Below are 17,954 nucleotides of genomic sequence, written 5' to 3'. Positions count from 1 at the left end.
TTTAAATGTTTCGCAGAAATATGGAAACATAAAACAATTAGTGCAAGGTCACACCACGTGACATGAATATGACGTCACACCACGTGACAAGTAACTCACCTCTCCCCCATCTCGTTAACAGCAGACACAGAGAAATTGTACTCAGTCCCCGGCTTGAGTCCTGTTATTTTGTATTGTCTCTCGTAACACCTAACCAGCTCCCTCCACTCTCCTCCCCCTTCGTCCCAGTAGAGGATGTAGTGGGTTATTGCACACCCGTTATTAGCTGTAGTCTGGTGGGACAAGTTGGTTATTATCAGTTGAGGACACAGTTGAGGACACAGTTGAGGACACAGTTGAGGACACATAATGGACTTTAGAAGGGTTGTAAAATGTAAATTCTTTGTAAGCTCGTTGTGTCGACGTTAGAATTTGTCTGTATTAAAGTAACACGTGACATGACGTCACACCACGTGACGGTTACTAACGTTCCACTTGACGTTGAGAGAGGATTTAGTAGCACCCCCAGGTCGAGGAGGCTGTGGTTTAGAGGGTGAGGTGGAGAGGGTGGTGAACTCTTGTGGGGAGCTGGCTGCTCCAGTTATACTGCCACAAACTGCGTTTACACTGTGGGTAGTTGCTATTAGTGGGGGTGAGGATGAGATTTACCTATTCAAGATTATATTGTTAATTGAGTACAATAAAACACTGATATACTACAAACCCCGCTTTATTTCAAATTTCAAATTATTGTAAACCTCCATTTACAGCAGCATTGTTCTATCCCCAAAATCCGTGGGAGACTTACCAAACAGAATACTGAGTACCAGGAACTAAATCTGACAAAATGTGCGGAGTTTCCACTTCCTCTATAACAGATGTATTGCGCCCAGTGGTCAGGTTTAGAGAATAAACACATCCTTCTATATCCAGCTCGTCCCAAGAAACAACCGCGCTGTCCCCTGATATACTGCCTGAGAGGAAATGTGTCACGTGGTGTGTGATGTAAAGACACGTGGTATTCAAAGAGAGATGATCCAACCTAGTGAAAGTGAAAGTGAAAGTAAAGAGAGATAATCCAACTGACCGACGCTAAGTGATGTGATGTTTGATAAAAGCTGCTGTAGAATCTCGTCCGCATCATCATCAAAAACTTCAGTGTCTTCAGATGCCCCAGCTTCTCCGCTGCCCTGTTTGAATTTGCAGGTTCCCTGCGGTTGTTAAAATAAATTTTGAAAACGCATTAAATTTCTAAATGTACTGGAAAAACGTTTTTAAAGTACTTATGATTACTTCAGCGTTTTTAGATAGTACACAGAATTCTGTAGTGATACATCATCTTGATTATTGTAGCACAACTAGGACCAACCAATATGGTAAAATTAATCGGCCAGTAAAAAAGGACTAACGTGGCAGGGAACAAGAATTGTTTCAGGCGCATCATTCTGAGCAGCCCCACTGAGCTGGCGCTCGCGCAACTTCTCACGCAGCTTCTCTGCTTGTTCGTTTGCTCTGCTGTCTTTAAACCGGACTGGTTTATCTTGACTCTGTAAACAAACACAAATAGTATCAACTTATAAATTATCTAATTACATAAGTTATAACATATTAAGTTATATAAGTTACATTGGTACATAAGTAGAGCGTGAACGGTACTACTGGTACCTTAAATCAGTAATCATGCTTATATTATGAATCCCAGACATGAGCATTTCTTAAGTTAACATGTAACCTATAAGGTATGTTGCGGTCTGTGCTATGTAGTTATGTAGTAACTGGTACGTAGTAATGTAGTACAGGTGTTAGTTAGATATTAAAAGTTTACAAATATCAGTTTACAAGACGGTGGTGAGTGGTGCAAAATGGTCACACTACTTATTACTAAGTATTCAAATATAAGGGGGTATGTAGCGAATCTGAGTACTACTTACTAAGTATTCAAATATAAGGGGGTATATTGGGGTATATTATGTAGCGAATCTGAGTAATACTAATGTTTTAGCGCAAAATGCATGTAAAATTATAATGAAAATTAATTTCGCTTATTCTCCAGACATCCAAGACCTAAATGCTAATCTCAAATATAAGCAATGGTGTAAAAGTTAAAATCTTTAGGTACTAAAGTGCAAATTTCGGACAATTTATAATTTACAAACTGAACGTCAACGATTTTAGGTAACTTTTTAGGTAACTTTAAGGTAACTTTAATGTAACTTTAATGTAACTTTAAGGTAACTTTAAGGTAACTTTAAGGTAATTTTAAGGTAACTTTAAGGTAACTTTAAGGTAACTTTAAGGTAACTTCAAGGTAACTTTAAGGTAACTTCAAGGTAACTTTAAGGTAACTTCAAGGTAACTTTAAGGTAACTTTAAGGTAACTCACCTCAGTGCGGTGTCTGAAGACGTGGTGGTGGAAGTGGGAGTGGTCGCTGGAGGCGACAGCGCCTTGAAGAGTAAAAGCAACACGAGGAGGCTCTGTACTGCCACTGGGCACGATTTCTGGTGCTGAAAAGATATGTGTTTGTATCATTATCATTTAGAATGTTCAATTGTTTGCAGAGTCGACACAGCAGCTTGGCTGTTCAGTTAAACTCACTGTTCTCAGATTTCCATTCATTGTTCAATGTTCATGTATCATGCCTCAGAGTAGTTCATTATTCAAGCTAGTGTATTGTATAAGATCAAGAACTGGTCAGAAGCATGACTTAGAAATTCTATTTACTTACTTCTATTTTACTGTTCTAGTCTATTATAAGTATGTTGCCCCCAGGTTGATAGCATTAATTATGTCAATTGTAAATCAATTGTAAATCAATTGTAAATCAATTATAAATAAATTATCAATCATTTATAAATCATGGCAGAAGTTGTACTAACTTTGACTCGCTGGCTCTTCATGTTCTTCATCTGTCATTTCATAACACGTGACAGATGCTTAGATTAATTATTAAATTAGATTAATCATAAACAATCTATGATCGAATAATTTAACCATATCACAATATCATTTAACAAACGATAATATCTTATTATTACTATAAAGTTTGGTCATTCTACATTTTTACTGGTTCAAGCGGAGACGAACATTTTCGTCGCGGAACGTTTGTATGGCAGAAAATATTCGCAACGAAAATTTTGAGGTACTAAAGCTATGATTCCCACTGAAAATTTTGGATATGCCTTACCGGTAGGACATATTCGAATTTCAGCTTTCTGCGACCCAAATTTCACTGTTTTGACTGAATTTTTCTTCAATGACCATCTTACAAGGTCACAGAAGATGGCAAAAGACACGATTGAGGTACTCAAAGCTCTATTCCCAAAGAAAGCTTTGATAAACGGAAAATCATCAGAATATAAAAGAGATTTTGGAATATTTTTAAATAGAAGCTTCTCAAAAGAGATTTTGGAGGATTTTTGAAGAGTAGCTTTTCTGTCGTCCCCTTGATAGAAATTTCGTGGTTTTTACTGAAATGTTGACCAGTGACCATTCAGTGAAGTCGGTGAGAGTGACACAAGATGCCATCAGGGTACCGGAATCAGTACGTCTGGAGAAAACGTTGATGCAATGAAAATTTTGAATATGTCCTACCAGTAAGACATATTCGAATTTCAGCTTTCCACGACCCAAATTTCACTGTTTTGACTGAATTTTTCTTCCATGACCATCTTACAAGGTCACAGAAGATGGCACAAGACACGATTGAGGTACTCAAAGTTCTATTCCCAAAGAAAGCTTTGATAAACGGAAAATCATCAGAATATAAAAGAGATTTTGGAATATTTTTAAATAGAAGCTTCTCAGTATCAACCAATCACGAATAAATAAAGCATGGTGACGATAAAAACGTATATGTAGAGACGACATTTTAGGGATAAGTGATAAGGCATGCGATAAAAACGATGAAAATTACTATGGATGAGTACTCCATATCATATCAATGTGAATACATGAAAACAGCTAATAATCAAATTAAACACCGAAACAATATTCAAATTGGGGCCAAAGATGTTTTAGAAAACAGTTTCAAGGTAATTATTTAGTGTAAAAATGTGACATTATTTGCTTTAGCGCTCGATTTTAATAAATCGACGAAAATATGCGCGGCGCGACTAAAATTTTGGTTGTATAGTTTTATTTTGAAATCATTTCTCAGCCATAACTGAATTGTTTTTATTTAAATTAGTCATATTTTATAATATTTTTGAAACAATCTTTTGATGACAAAACATTAAAGTACCAAAAATGAAATAAATAAGCGCATTTTACAAAATATTCCTAATTTTGAACACTTTTTAAACTATTTGCAACGATCTTGATGGGTTGACATCGTCAATCAACATGAACAGTCTAGTTAGCAGCAGTCAGCAACAGTCAGCAGCAGTTAGCAATGCAGTTATAACTATTATATATGTTTCTTTGCACTATTAACTTTGTCATACGTTATATGACCCGCTGCGCACGAGTGCGCAGCTCCCCCTGTATCGTAGAAACTCTACAGCTTGAAACTCTATAGTGAAACGACGATGGGGGTCACGACGTGATACAATATCAACTATGGCATCCCTGTGGCACAGAGAATGCAAGTAACTAACTATGGACTAGCAAGCTAGGTAACACATTATTAATGTATATTACCCATGATCGGAGAGACAAACAGCATTTTTTACATGTTTAGAAACAATTATTTTGATTGACGGCCCAGTAACTACAAGGCTCGTATTGGCCTTGTAGTTACTGGGCGGCGCTCAGCCTGTCACTCCGCCGAAGCGAATCTTTATGAACATAATAGCCTGGGGTCCCCAGGTAAGCCTTGTAGGTTTATAACCTACCAAGACGCGCGCCGAGTTGGACTCGTCGACAGTCTTGAATATTTGAAACAAATATTTTACGAGTATCACCCGTTTAGTATTACCTGGGGACCTCAGGCTATTATGTTCATAAACAACAACCGAATAGAGATTCGGCGGAATGACAGGCTGAGCGCGGCCTTGCTCTAACCAGAGCCCTCTCGCTTGCAGTAGCGCGCGACCGCCGGAGGCGGCAAAAAGGTATATTCAACTTGTGAAACAAGCGCGTCATTGGTCACGCAGTACGCGTATCGGTATACACATGGCTATGTGAAAGCGCGGCCCATTGAGTTAAGTATTGGCCCAGTGATGCATTGTTTCACTTATTGATTGCATTCAACATTATTAAATGCGCAGCGCGATCGAGTAGGAAAGAAAAATTTTTTTAGGAAAGAAAAATTTTTTATTTACCACAAAACAATCAATACATAATGTTATATTCATAAATAAATTCAAATTTCAATTTCAAACACATATACAGTACGCCGCGCACACAGCCACAATTTTCAATTGTTCAGAAATTCGTAGGTCAGCTGTAGGCGCCGCGCACAGGATCTATTTAATTGTTATCTTACAATTACATGTCGCATTTCTTAATTACTAGAGCCAAAATTTCAGAAGCAAAATAATTTAAAACATATTTCTGTCGTTCACGCAGTACAGGCCGTGAGCACTGCGATCTAATTAATAGATCGAAAAGTGCGATTTGCTCTACAAAAATCATCGGTTTTACTTTACTTTACTTTATGACCTCTTGAAAACTATGTTTATAGTTTTTGAAAATGGCTTCAAGAGGCATGTGTATTTCAACCCTCGACTTAAACTTTACGTTTAATAAACTAGATAGATTAGATTAGATTAAGAATAATGACATAAACATCACTAGTTTTAAACATTCTTTTAAAATTGGCCTTTTAAATTGACCTTCTTCCTCTCAGCTATTATTTTTGGAAAAGAATATTCAAAGAATATACACATAATATAGCAATGGCCAATCGGCTGACTATAAGGTCATGGCCTGAACAAACAATTTTTTAAATAGTCAAGTGATGCTAAAGCAGAGCACAAATGTGTAATAAGTTAATAGATTAAAAACTGATTCATGTGATGCATTACGCAGAGCACAGATAAAAATACTGATTCAATGATTAAAATTATAGCTGTGAGTGTCAATAAATTACTGTGTCCTCTTAGCTATTATTGGATTATCTTTCATATAATTTACATAATTACTCCAGTGAGCTACAGTAACATCAGTTCTATCAAATATATCATATGAAAGTTCCCAGTGATGACCAAGCTTATTAGCTCGATATTCATGAAGCCGAAAGGCATCTAATCCCCTCTTGAAACCAGTAACCAACTCACTAGCTTTCACAAGTGGTGGTAGACTGTTCCAATAGCGCAAGACCCTTTGGGCAAAGAAATCAGTCTCATTTGTGGTAAATCTATGAGTCTTTGATCTAGCAGCAACAGTTTGTAGTATACTGAATTAACTAACTAACTTTGTTAAAAATAATTCGTGAAAGTAAAGTAAAGTTAAATAAAAATTATGACATAACATCATCACTAATCATCACTCGCTTTGAAATTCTCAGAACAACAGTGATTTCTCTCCGTGGAGACAGAGGTGCGAGAAAAAACATTGTTGATATAAACAGTCTAGATCTTAACTTGGAGCCACAAGGCCAAGGGTAATTTTTAATTGTTAAGGGAATTTTTTGAATTCTTAAAAGGGTTGATTTTATATAGGGTCATTGCTATATTATTATGTGTATATTGTTTGAATAATTTTATATATATCACTAACTGACAGGACTTGACAGGACTTGACAAGGATCAGGTGCATTTGATCAAACAATATAAGTGTCCACACTGCATTGTCAATGCGACAACAGTGCTGATTAAGTTGAGTGAAACCATTAATGAAACGGTTACCAATGCTGTTAAAAACAGTCTGCAGAACGAGTTACCAACAGCAATGGCTGCTGTCAAAAAAGATATAGTCAATGAATCATCTTCAAAAGTGAAGAGCTACGTTGATGCAGCGAAGGTTGACCTCCAGGCAACTATTAGTGACAAGCCACCAACTCAATTAGTGAAGGCAACAGTCCAACAGATTGATGCTGACAAGATCCAACGGATCAAAAGAGAATGTAATGTGATCATCAGACACGTTCCCGAAATGGCTATCAAAGAGAACAGATCTCAAAGCAATGATCTCAAGTTTTTACATGAAACCTGTGGCATGGAAGAAGACGTGATTGTGTCCTGTTTCCGGGCAGGTAAATTAACTGAATCTGGTGAAAGCAGGGAACATCAACCTAGACCGCTGATTGTAAAACTAAAATCAAAAGAGGCTGCATTGCATTGGAGTAACTATGGTAAAGGTTGGAAGATAGAAGTGGATTCTGAAAAAGCAGAGAAAGAAGTTTATTGGATCAATCAGGATCTGAACAGAGCTGACAGAGACGTCCAATTTTTTGTGAGACAGGAACGGAGAAAGCGACTTGCAGAGAAAGCAAAGATAAAGAATACCTAAACCTTAAATTGTTTTATAGTAACAGTAATAGTTATATAATAAGTTTTGTGAATTGAGAAATGCTGTTTCGCTGTACCAGTCTGACATTGTTTGCATAAATGAAACTCATTTTAACAATGAAATTATTGATGCTGAAATTAGCATACCTGGTTTCAAAATATTTAGAAAAGATAGAGATTTTACAGTTAAGGAAGAAGTAGGAGAAAGTTCTGTTAGTAGTGGTGGAGGCTGTATTATTTATATTAAAGACTCTTTGAACCCAGTTGTCATAGATTGGTTTAGGGTCACTGATTCGATTGCTGTTGAATTCGATAGCAACATTGGTAGGGTAAATATTGCATGTATTTATAGATCAATGTCTCTTTCTAAAGCGCAGAACAATGCAATGACCAAAATGATTGCAAAACTAGCTGTTTTTAATGTTGAATCAATCCTAGTTGGAGATTTAAATTTACCAAATGTATCTTGGCTTAGTGGAACTGTTAATGCTCCTTTAGGAACAAGTAACAAGGGTTTAATTATAGAAAAGAATTTTATGGAATGTGTACAAGACAATGGCTTGGTTTGGTATATCACAGATGAAGTTACCAGACGTAGAGTTGTCAGCGGTAAACTTCAAGAGAGTACACTAGATCAGGTTCTCTCTACAAACGAAGCTATTGTCAATGAAGTAATGATTGTCTCCCCCTTGGGAAAGAGCGATCATGTTTGTTTTAATGTAGAATTAAATCTAAGTCTTAGTAACAGTAAGCAAGATGATGAGGCTGCAAAGGAGCCTAGAAGGTTATGGGGAAAAGTCTCTGGCAAAGAATTGTTACACAGATCAGCTGAAATTGACTGGTCTTTTAGTGAGGGTACTTTAACTTCTGAAGATATGTGGAGTGAGTTACACTCAAAGCTTAACTTAGTATCTGATATAGTTCCGACGGAAAAGAACTTTAAATGTGAGCCTTGGGCAAATTCATCCCTAAAAAGATGCAGGAAAAAGACAGATAAATGTTGGTATATTTTTGATAATAACCCTTCTTCTGAAAATCTTAATGTTGCACTGAACCAACAAGGACAGTTTGATAGTAAGTCATTTAAGTGTAAAGTTAATTATGAAAGAAAAATTACACAGTGTATGAAATATAATACGAAGCCATTTTATGCATATTTAAGAGGGAAAAGAGTGTTAAAAAGTTGTGTATCATCCCTGGAAAAACCGGACGGATCTTTGACCAAAAGTAATTTTGAAACTGCCGAAGTATTGGCTGATGCTTTTGCTTCAGTTTTTGTCAAAGAACCAGATGGACCTTTGAACAGAGAATGTTATTTTATTGCAGATGAGTTACACATTGAAAATATTGAGATAACAATGGATGATGTTGGCAGAGAACTGAAAAGAATTAATATTAGTAAAAGTAAAGGGCCAGATGGCATTCATCCTAAATTATTAAAAGAACTTGAACATAATTCAAGTTTTGTTTCTGCTGTGACTAAATTATTTCAAACATGTGCTTCAAGTGGAAAAATTCCAGAACAGTGGAAGACAGCAAATGTTACATCTCTTTATAAAAAGGGTAGTCGGAAAGATGCCCTAAATTACAGACCAGTGTCACTTACATGCATTTTATGTAAATTATATGAAAAATTAGTAAGGAGGCATATTATGAGTTTTGTTAGTAAAAAGATAAATCCAAACCAGCATGGATTTGTAGAAGGTAAATCTTGTTTATCTAATCTATTAGAGAGTGTAGAATGTATCATCGAACTATTAGAAGATGGTGCACCCGTAGATTTGTTTTACTTAGATTTTTGTAAAGCATTTGACAGTGTTCCACATCATAGACTACTTACAAAAATGAGAAATTTGGGTATAAGTGGCAACACTTTAGATATTGTGAAAGACTTTTTATCTGGAAGAAGATTTAAGACATTTGTTGGTGGAGCATATTCCTACCTTCGTGATGTTTTATCAGGCGTCCCACAAGGGTCTGTTTTAGGTCCTTTATTGTTTGTCATTTTTATCAATGACTTGCCTGATTGTATTAATGGTATATCAAAACTGTTTGCAGATGATCTTAAAGTTATTATGGATGCCAATGACACTGAAAGCACTTTCAATATGTTAGAAAGCTTGCAAAACTGGCAAAATGTGTGGCTGTTAAAGTTTAATCCTAGCAAATGCAAAATAATGCATGTTCCATTTAACGAAAATCCCCTTCAAGAATATGTATTTAGTGGTGTTACACTTGAATGTATTGAAGCAGAGAAAGATCTTGGAGTTTTAACTTCTTCAGATTTGAAATGGTCGAAACATATTAAAAGTTGTATTAGTAAAGCAAACAGTATGATTGCATGGGTTACAAGGAATCTCATTATAAGAGAACTTAACGTTATGAGAAATGTTTATAAAACTATAATAAGACCCCACTTGGAGTATTGTGCTCAGTTGTGGTCTCCACCTGCCTGCCATGGGAATTGGGCTACTATCATTGAACTGGAAAATGTCCAGAGAAGGTTCACACGCCTTATTGATGATATTGGAACACTACCTTACAGTGAAAGGTTGGATGCCTTACAGATTACAACACTCGCAGAGAGACGGGTTAGAGGAGATTTGATTGAAGCCTACAAAATTGTAAATGGATTGGTTGAGTATGGAAAAGATATTTTCAATTTAAGTAGATCGGGAGATAAAATTGTTAGCACTAAATCTAACAATATTGATAGAAATATTAAAACCTTGTCTAATAATTTTTTATCAGAGCGTGTTATCAGCTTTTGGAATAAATTGCCATCTTTTGTTAGAAATTCAGTGTCTGTTATTGATTTTAAAATTAATCTAGAAGAATTTAAAAAGACTAATAATTTAGTAGACACAGGCAACTTTTGGGAAGTGTCAAATATAGTTTTAGCTAAAATAGAGGGTGTAAATTATATCGAAAAGAAGAAGCAACAAGTTCAATATTTACATAAAAATCCGTGTGTTGCCAAGAGAAAGGGAATAAATATCTCATGAATTTGTTTTTATTTAGTTATTTTTAAATTAATGGTTTTTAACTTTTTAAACTTTTTTATATGTAAATAAATTATGACAATTATGTTAGTTATAGAATTTGTTTGTTTTTTTAATGACGAAGGCTGTGAAATGTTCACAGTTCTGATAATGAGGAAATCAGAAAGAATGTTTAAAACTAGTGATGATGTTTATGTCATTATTCTTAATCTAATCTAATCTAAAACTAATCATCACTAATGTCTAGAATGCACGTGAAGACGTGCTTTTAAAAGGCTTCGATACATTAGATAAAGTAAAAGTAGAGTTAAATAAAGTAAAATTTATGACATCATTTCATCACACATGTCTACATAATATCATCGCATTGTGATGTATCGCAAGATACGCTAATAAACACAGATTATTCATTACTCTAGCAGTGATGACAGGATATATAAAAAATTGAGGTATAAAAGATATATATATATATATAACTCTAAAACTCTGGTCACAAGAGCAACTGCCTAAACGTGCAGAAGTGAAAACAAATAAATAAAATATACTAGCAGTCCTTAATACTCGTAATAAATAGATTCATTCAATGTCATAAAACTCTTAACCATACACGTGACCAGTAAAATAATTTAATTGGTCTATAGACTACTGTATAAAATTCTCAATATATAAACTTTATTAACAATAATAAATTAGTTAAAATAACACCAACCTTTGGTGTATAAATGAGTAAACAACCTCTATTTGTCGTAAAATATCTTTCATGATATTATAGTATATGCTATAATATCAAAACTGTTTATTAGAGTTCAGGTAACAGAATTTAACTGTAATGGCACCTCTGTAGTATTATCCGTTGTTGAGATGTAACCATTTTTTCGTCCGGTCTTGATTAACCCGGCTCACGATACATATGCTTCGTCCGGTCTAACATTGAACCCGGCTCACTAATCATAGGGATGGTGTAGTAGTTGGAATATGACACACTGTTTACAGTTTTATCTCTGTTCGAAGGAATTCTTCTGCATCCCTTGTTATTTCAACCGCTAAATCAAAGAACTCGCGAAGTCTGCTCCATGATATTAACATTGAATTTCCACCATAGCCCTGGTTAAAGATGTTGTGGAATGGGTGTCTTTTGAGAAGCTCACTCATGCTGTTCCTTTTATTTAGTTTTATATCATGACAGAAGATAAGCAGGTGAAGTGAGTTTTGCTCCCCTCGTCCACATTCACACAGTGGAGAATCAAATTTGCTGCTGTTGAACCGGTGAAGAAATTCATTCATGATGTTGTTGGGGTAGAACAGACTTAGGAATAGGGTTTCAAGTTGCCTTGTTGTTTTGGGCGGAAACTTAAGCTTTGTGGTGCTCACTGTAGGTGCCTCTGTATAACCTTCCAACTGATACTGGCTGTTTATGGAAGATTGCCAAAGCTGTTCACTGTAATGTTTCATAACCAATTTACTGTAGCTGCATCCTTTTGTTGATAAACTGGAGAATTTCTCAAGGTCATGGTTGTTTATGATGTTTTGATCCTCCTTGGTGAAGTGTTCAGGGTGTATCGAAGATTTCCACAATAGAAACTGAAATACATCTTTTATCTTTCCAGTGAGTGGGCTATAACTGCCTGATTGGGTTTGGGCATCGATGAGTTTTTTCAGTGGATCCTCTTTATCAGGAAATATATTTAGTTTTAGGAGGTGCTTCACCGAGTTCACTTTGTTTGATATGGTTAGTGGCAACACACCTAATATCATTTCAGCTGTGGACATTCTTACATTGAACACTGCACCCAAAGCTGCCTTAATAGTCCTATACCAAGCACTTTCGACTTCTTTGATACTTCGATTATTGATCCAGACAGTTCCAGCGTAATGAATTCGTGAATATATGAGAACTTCAATTAGCCTGACGATGACATGTTGTCTGAATCCCCAGTTGCGGTTTGTATATTTGCATATTGTAGCCCACCGGCCAAGTATCTTTCTGTTAATATCCTTTGCATGATCAATGTAAGTGAGCTTCCTATCCATTATCAAGCCTAATACTTTGGTCTTTTCGACAAACAGGATCTTGTTGCTGCCAAGATGAAATGACACTGGAAGAAGCTTTGCATCGTTTTCTGCGGTACCAAATCCAATTAGTTCAGTCTTTCCAGGATCACAGTTTATTATCATTCTCCACGTTATACTCCATTTATAGATAGCATCGCATGTCATTTGTAGGTTCAGAAGACACTGGTGTGTGGTTTCACCTCTGACTCTTAATGTTCCATCATCTGCAAACTTGTAAACCCCTACATCTGGGTTGAGAGAAAGATCTTGTGCAAGGTCATGTAAATAGAATTTAAAGAGAATTGGAGACAGTGCCGAACTTTGTGGTAGACCAAATTCTCTACATGCTCTAATGAACCCAGTATAGTTGTTGAATATAAGGCGAACTTTTCTGTTGAACAGAAAGCTGTTTATAAGTTTCCATAAACTTCCCAACACTCCAAAATCCGACAATTTTTTCATGAGACCTTTTTTCCAAACACTATCGAAAGCCTTTTCAAAATCTATAAAGAGACAGATGACCGTGTATTTCTTCTGAAGATGACTACGAACATCATTATCTAGTCTGTTTAGATAGCGAACAGTGTTGCGCTTTTTAGTGAACCCTTCTTGATACTCATCACTAAGGCCCTTCATCTTGAAATGTTCTTCTAATCTGCTGGCAATTATTTGTTCAAACACCTTACCGATATAGGATGTTATAGAAATCGGTCGATATGATCCTGCTTTGCTGTAGTCAGTTTTACCGTCTTTCTTTAGAAATATTACGTCAGCAATATCCCAAACCCAGTGGCCAGTCTTCAAGCATGAATTCAACAGTGTAAGAATACATTCACAGGCAGTTCCTCCCAATTTCTTTAACATTACAGGGTGAAATTCAACGTTATCAAAGCTTTTTCCTGCTGTTTGATAGTTTTTGAAGAAATGTTGAAGTTCACCTTTTGTTATCTCACGATTTAGCATATAATTTTCATCGTTGGTTGTGTACGTAGAGTCTTGGGGATCATTTTCATTACATTCAAGACATTCCGTATAAATTCTATTGACATCTTCATAGAACTTTGCATCGAAGTCTGTTCCTTTCTCCAGCAAATGTTTACCTGCGAAGAAGCTATCAAATAGAATTTCTTCAATATCCTTAGAATCTGTAATGAGATCACCATCTGCTTTCTTGAAGGGCTCTACCTTATTGTCACGTTTTTTAGAAAACATCCGATTGAATTCTTTCCAAAACTTTGTGCACTGGGAAGCGTTAAGATTGTTGGTTTTTGTTAAAATGAACTTTTGACACTCTTTTTTCCTTGTTTCATCAAACATATCTTTGGCATGATCTAGGGCAGCTTTGTTTGACAAAGTGTTACGTTTCATGTATAATCTTTTTGCTTCTCTAAGTGCTTTAGACATTTGGGAAAGTCTATCTGTCCAGTAAGGCTTGCTATGTGGTGTGGATTTCTTGTGTGTTGCAAACTTAGATGTTGCTGCATGGATTGTTGTGTTGATGATGTTCCATTGAGATGTAGCATCACTGTTAAAGAAGTCAGTTTTCTTAGCTGCTAGATCATCCTCAATATAATCTGACCATTTTGCCCAGTCGATTGAGCTTATGTCGATTTTCAGCTTGGGGGGCGCTGGTGAGTTTTCCGCACATACTGTTGATATTGATGATAAAATGGGCACATGACCACGTATTGGAGCACCTGAGAATAGTTCTGCATCAACATCTGTTTTCATATCAGTAAATAGATGTTCTGTTGCTGTAGATGTTATCATAAAGTCTATCAAGCTATTTCCATTGTCCGATAGAAATGTTGGTTCTGCACTACTTATGATGGTGTAGTCTTGAAACTTCAGTTCAGTGGCAATCTGCTTTCCATAAGAGTTATCAGTATTATCACCCCATATCTGATGTCTTGCATTGTAGTCACCAAAAGCTATTACTCCCTTGGCGTTCAATTGGGCAGACAGCTTCTTTGCACTTTCAAGCATAGCCAGTAAGTCCTTCACAGCATCTTTATAGTTAAGCTTAAGATAAACTGAGCCCACAATGAATCGGAATGCCTTCCCAGTAACAATGCTCCAAGCTGCATCAATGTTTTTAGATAGTTTCGATATTTCGACTAATGGTGTTATGCTAAGTTTTCGTGTGTTGACATATATCATTGCACCTCTGTTAATGGATGAATTGCAATCTGTTACATAATTCATGTACTTGAGATCTAGGTTGCTTTCATCAGAAGTGTATGATTCCTGGACAGCTAATATATCTATACTACTTTCATAACAGTACTTGTCTAGTGCAAAGCGACTTCTGTCCGACATCCCACAAATATTGATAGAACATAGATTATAACCAAGCTTGGTAGATAGTGTGGATCCACTGAGTTGAGGTGTAACCTTAGAATGCATATTGTGTTCGTTGTTTGATTTCATCCAGTTTCTGTTTCATCACTTCACAGGATTTGTCCCCAGTAATATGCCCATCCTTTTTGCAGTGAACACATTTCTTTGATAAGCTTACACATGCATTGCTTTCATGTCCTTTTTCGCCACACTTTCCACATTGGCTAGTTTCACTGCGGCAGCGCCTTGCAATGTGTCCAAAGACTTGGCATCTATTGCATTTGATTACTCTTGGAACAGGCTTAAACTCCTCAATCATGAATCGTTGTTCAATGATCTTAATCCTACTAGAAATACTTTCCAAGAGGTCTTTTCTAGTATTGAATGTCACCTTCATAGTCCCACTAAACGTGCCATTTCTCTTGAAGAAGTCTACATCGGATACAGCATTATATTTATCCATGATTGATTTTTTTATATCCTCTTCTGATGCATCAAGATAAACATGTTTCACAATTCCGCTTGTGTTCAAGGAATCAGGAGACACGACCCCTTCGTTACCACCAAATAGCTCTCTCTTCCAATTATCTGACACCGTTTTAGTTTCCTCTGGATTATCAAGTTCGATCTTGAAGGAACCCCCAGCAGTTACCCTGCAGTTCCTGATAATAACACCTGGATATTCCTTGTTGAATGCCTTCCTTATACCTTTACTGTCTCTGATGTCAGCATTCATGGGCTTCCGTACCAGTAGAGTTCTTTTGTTCCTTTCTTCTGTTTCCTCAACTTTCACAGCTTTGTTTTGTGTAGAGAGCTGTTTAACAAGTTGGTTTGTAGCCTTGTTAATATGCGACTTATTACCAGTAAGAGCAGAGGAATAGCTTTTTAAATCACCGATTTTGTCGATTTTGTCTGAGTGTTCTTCCACTTTGGTTGTCATACTTGTGACTTTTCGGTGAATACGCCTAAGCTGTGTAGCAACATCATTCATGGCATGGTTACAATTGGGACAAAATGTTTTGATATAGCTAGGGGAATCTTTGAGTTCATCATAAAGCTTAGCACTTATAGGGTGATCGTTGCAACTGTTATGAAAAAAGTTTTCACAGCCACTACAATGCAATCCAAACCCAGTATCATTGCGGTCATCTGTAACTTCACCTGCGCATACAACACATGGGTATCGTAAAGTTTTTTTACCATCTGCATTGGGGAAAATACCACTAACCGCATCATCATCAGTTTCAAAGTCAATAAAGTTCCCATTTCTGTCAAACTTTCCCAATATTGCACCATTCTCATAACCTGACAGATGTCTGCCAAAGATAGCGCTGCAACGAAGGAGCTCGAGCCGTCCATCTTCGTCGTAGGCACTTGGTGCTTTCAGGTGCAGTTTCTTTAGTATCAGGTTAATCTGAGGGATAGATAAATCAGATAAAGGTGTTGAGCTCATGATAGCTCAAAGCGAAGACTGGAACACGTCTAGAACAGGTTTGTTTCTATCAAAAAATCAAACTTAATCACCAACCGGAAAGGTTCAGAACTTGTGGGTCTGACTCCCTTAATAGATTTGTGAAGAGGGGAAGGAGAAGCAGGACTTCTCGGGTCTGGAGAGGAGAAGCAGGACTTCTCGGGTCTGTGCTATTTCACTTGTCACTTGTCGTCAGTTATCGTTCAACATTACACATACCTCAAATTATTTGTTATATAGTAGTGTTGAAAGTATTAAAAAGGTATAAAAGAGTGAAATCAAATCAATTTAATAATTAAATGTAGCCTCACCTGTAGTGGGGGGGGGGCCAATGGCATAAATGGAGAAAATGGAGAATTACTCATAGGTTTTTCCATTTTCTCCATAGAAATAGTCTCCATTTTATGCCATTTTATGCCATTTTATGCCATTGAAAACCTGAAAAATTTAGAATTTCGAGAAAAATTATTTTTAAAATAGATATTTTCGGCCAATAATGAACAGAGTATCATGAAACATGGAGAAAAGTGGTTTTCAGAAAAAACTTTGAAAAATGTTGACTTAGAAAATGTTCGGTCCGAGTCATTTTCGATATGTACCTCCCGTATCGAGAGCTCCCGATTCCGAGCTCGTGTTGCAAAGGGGAGGCCTGCCTTCCGAGATCGCATTACTTCGAGTCCAAAATTGTGTATCGAGGGGAAGGTGTGGACTTCGAAAAACCGAAAAAATATTTTCGGCAAATAATGAACAGAGTAGCATGAAACGTGGAGAAAAGCGGTTTTCAGAAAAACTTTGAAAAATTTTCACCGAACAAATATTTTCGTCTTATAATGAACAAGGTAGCATGAAACGTGGAGAAAAGCGGTTTTCAGAAAAACTTTGAAAAATTTTCACCGAACAAATATTTTCGGCTTATAATGAACAAGGTAGCATGAAACGTGGAGAAAAGTGTTTTTCAGAAAAACTTTGAAAAATTTTGACTTAGAAAATTACTCCTCGGTACACAATTTTTGACTCGAGGCTTCCCCCTGGTAATGCGATCTCGGAAGGCAGGCCTCCCCTTTGCAACACGAGCTCGGAATCGGGAGCTCTTGATACGAGAGGTATCCTCTTAAATCGCCTAATTTGTTCAATTTTAGGGAGGGGCACCAAAAGGAGAGGGGGCGCCAACAGGGGGGCGCCTTTTCGGCAGGGGGGCGCCAACAGGCAACGTTACGCCACTGGAGGTACGTATCGAGAATGACTCGGGCCGAAAATTTTCTAAGTCAAAATTTTTCAAAGTTTTTCTAAAAACCACTTTCCCCACGTTTCATACTACCCTCTTCATTATTAGCCGAAAATTTTTTTGGTTTTTCGGTTTATCGAAGTCTGCCCCTACCCCTCGATACACAAATTTGGATTCGAGGCTTCCCCCTGGTAATGCGATCTCGGAAGGCAGGCCTCCCCTTTGCAGTGCGAGCTTGTTTCGACTGTCGAGGATGTAGGTCTCACTTCTCAGTGCCTATTACTCTCCCCTATTACTCACTCCTGCTGTAGCCTGTAGAAATAACTTTACACTAGGCTTGAGTAATTATGAGTTTGCCTGAAGTGTGCCTCTACTAACCTAGTATAAGCATCTAGTAGCCTACTATGAGCTTTCACAAGCTTGTTACGCCCCTAGTAAGTGTAACCCCTAGCGTAACCCCTAGTAAAAACAGTGTAAATGATTTTTATTTTTG

General features: G+C 36.8%; 1 protein-coding gene across 1 annotated transcript in view; it reads right to left on the bottom strand.

Moving 5' to 3' along the window:
- Positions 1-16,481, bottom strand: part of LOC134825708 (fibronectin type-III domain-containing protein 3A-like) — a 33,998-nt gene extending 17,517 nt beyond the window's left edge. Inside the window, exons 1-8 of the mRNA XM_063837919.1 lie at positions 16,456-16,481; positions 2,857-2,913; positions 2,363-2,484; positions 1,389-1,526; positions 1,067-1,190; positions 788-953; positions 468-606; positions 100-272 (exon numbers count right to left, since the gene is read on the bottom strand). Of these exons, the coding sequence (XP_063693989.1) occupies positions 100-272; positions 468-606; positions 788-953; positions 1,067-1,190; positions 1,389-1,526; positions 2,363-2,484; positions 2,857-2,893 (899 nt within the window). The 5' untranslated portion in view covers positions 2,894-2,913; positions 16,456-16,481. The remainder of the gene's footprint in view (positions 1-99; positions 273-467; positions 607-787; positions 954-1,066; positions 1,191-1,388; positions 1,527-2,362; positions 2,485-2,856; positions 2,914-16,455) is intronic.
- Between the last annotated feature and the right edge of the window lie 1,473 nt (positions 16,482-17,954).

This window comes from Bolinopsis microptera, unplaced genomic scaffold (assembly GCF_026151205.1).
Source record: "Bolinopsis microptera isolate Bmic1 unplaced genomic scaffold, MBARI_Bmic_1.0 sca24, whole genome shotgun sequence".
Taxonomy (NCBI): domain Eukaryota; kingdom Metazoa; phylum Ctenophora; class Tentaculata; order Lobata; family Bolinopsidae; genus Bolinopsis; species Bolinopsis microptera.
Note: the sequence above shows the minus strand (reverse complement) of the source record. Positions and strands in the feature narration are given on the sequence as shown.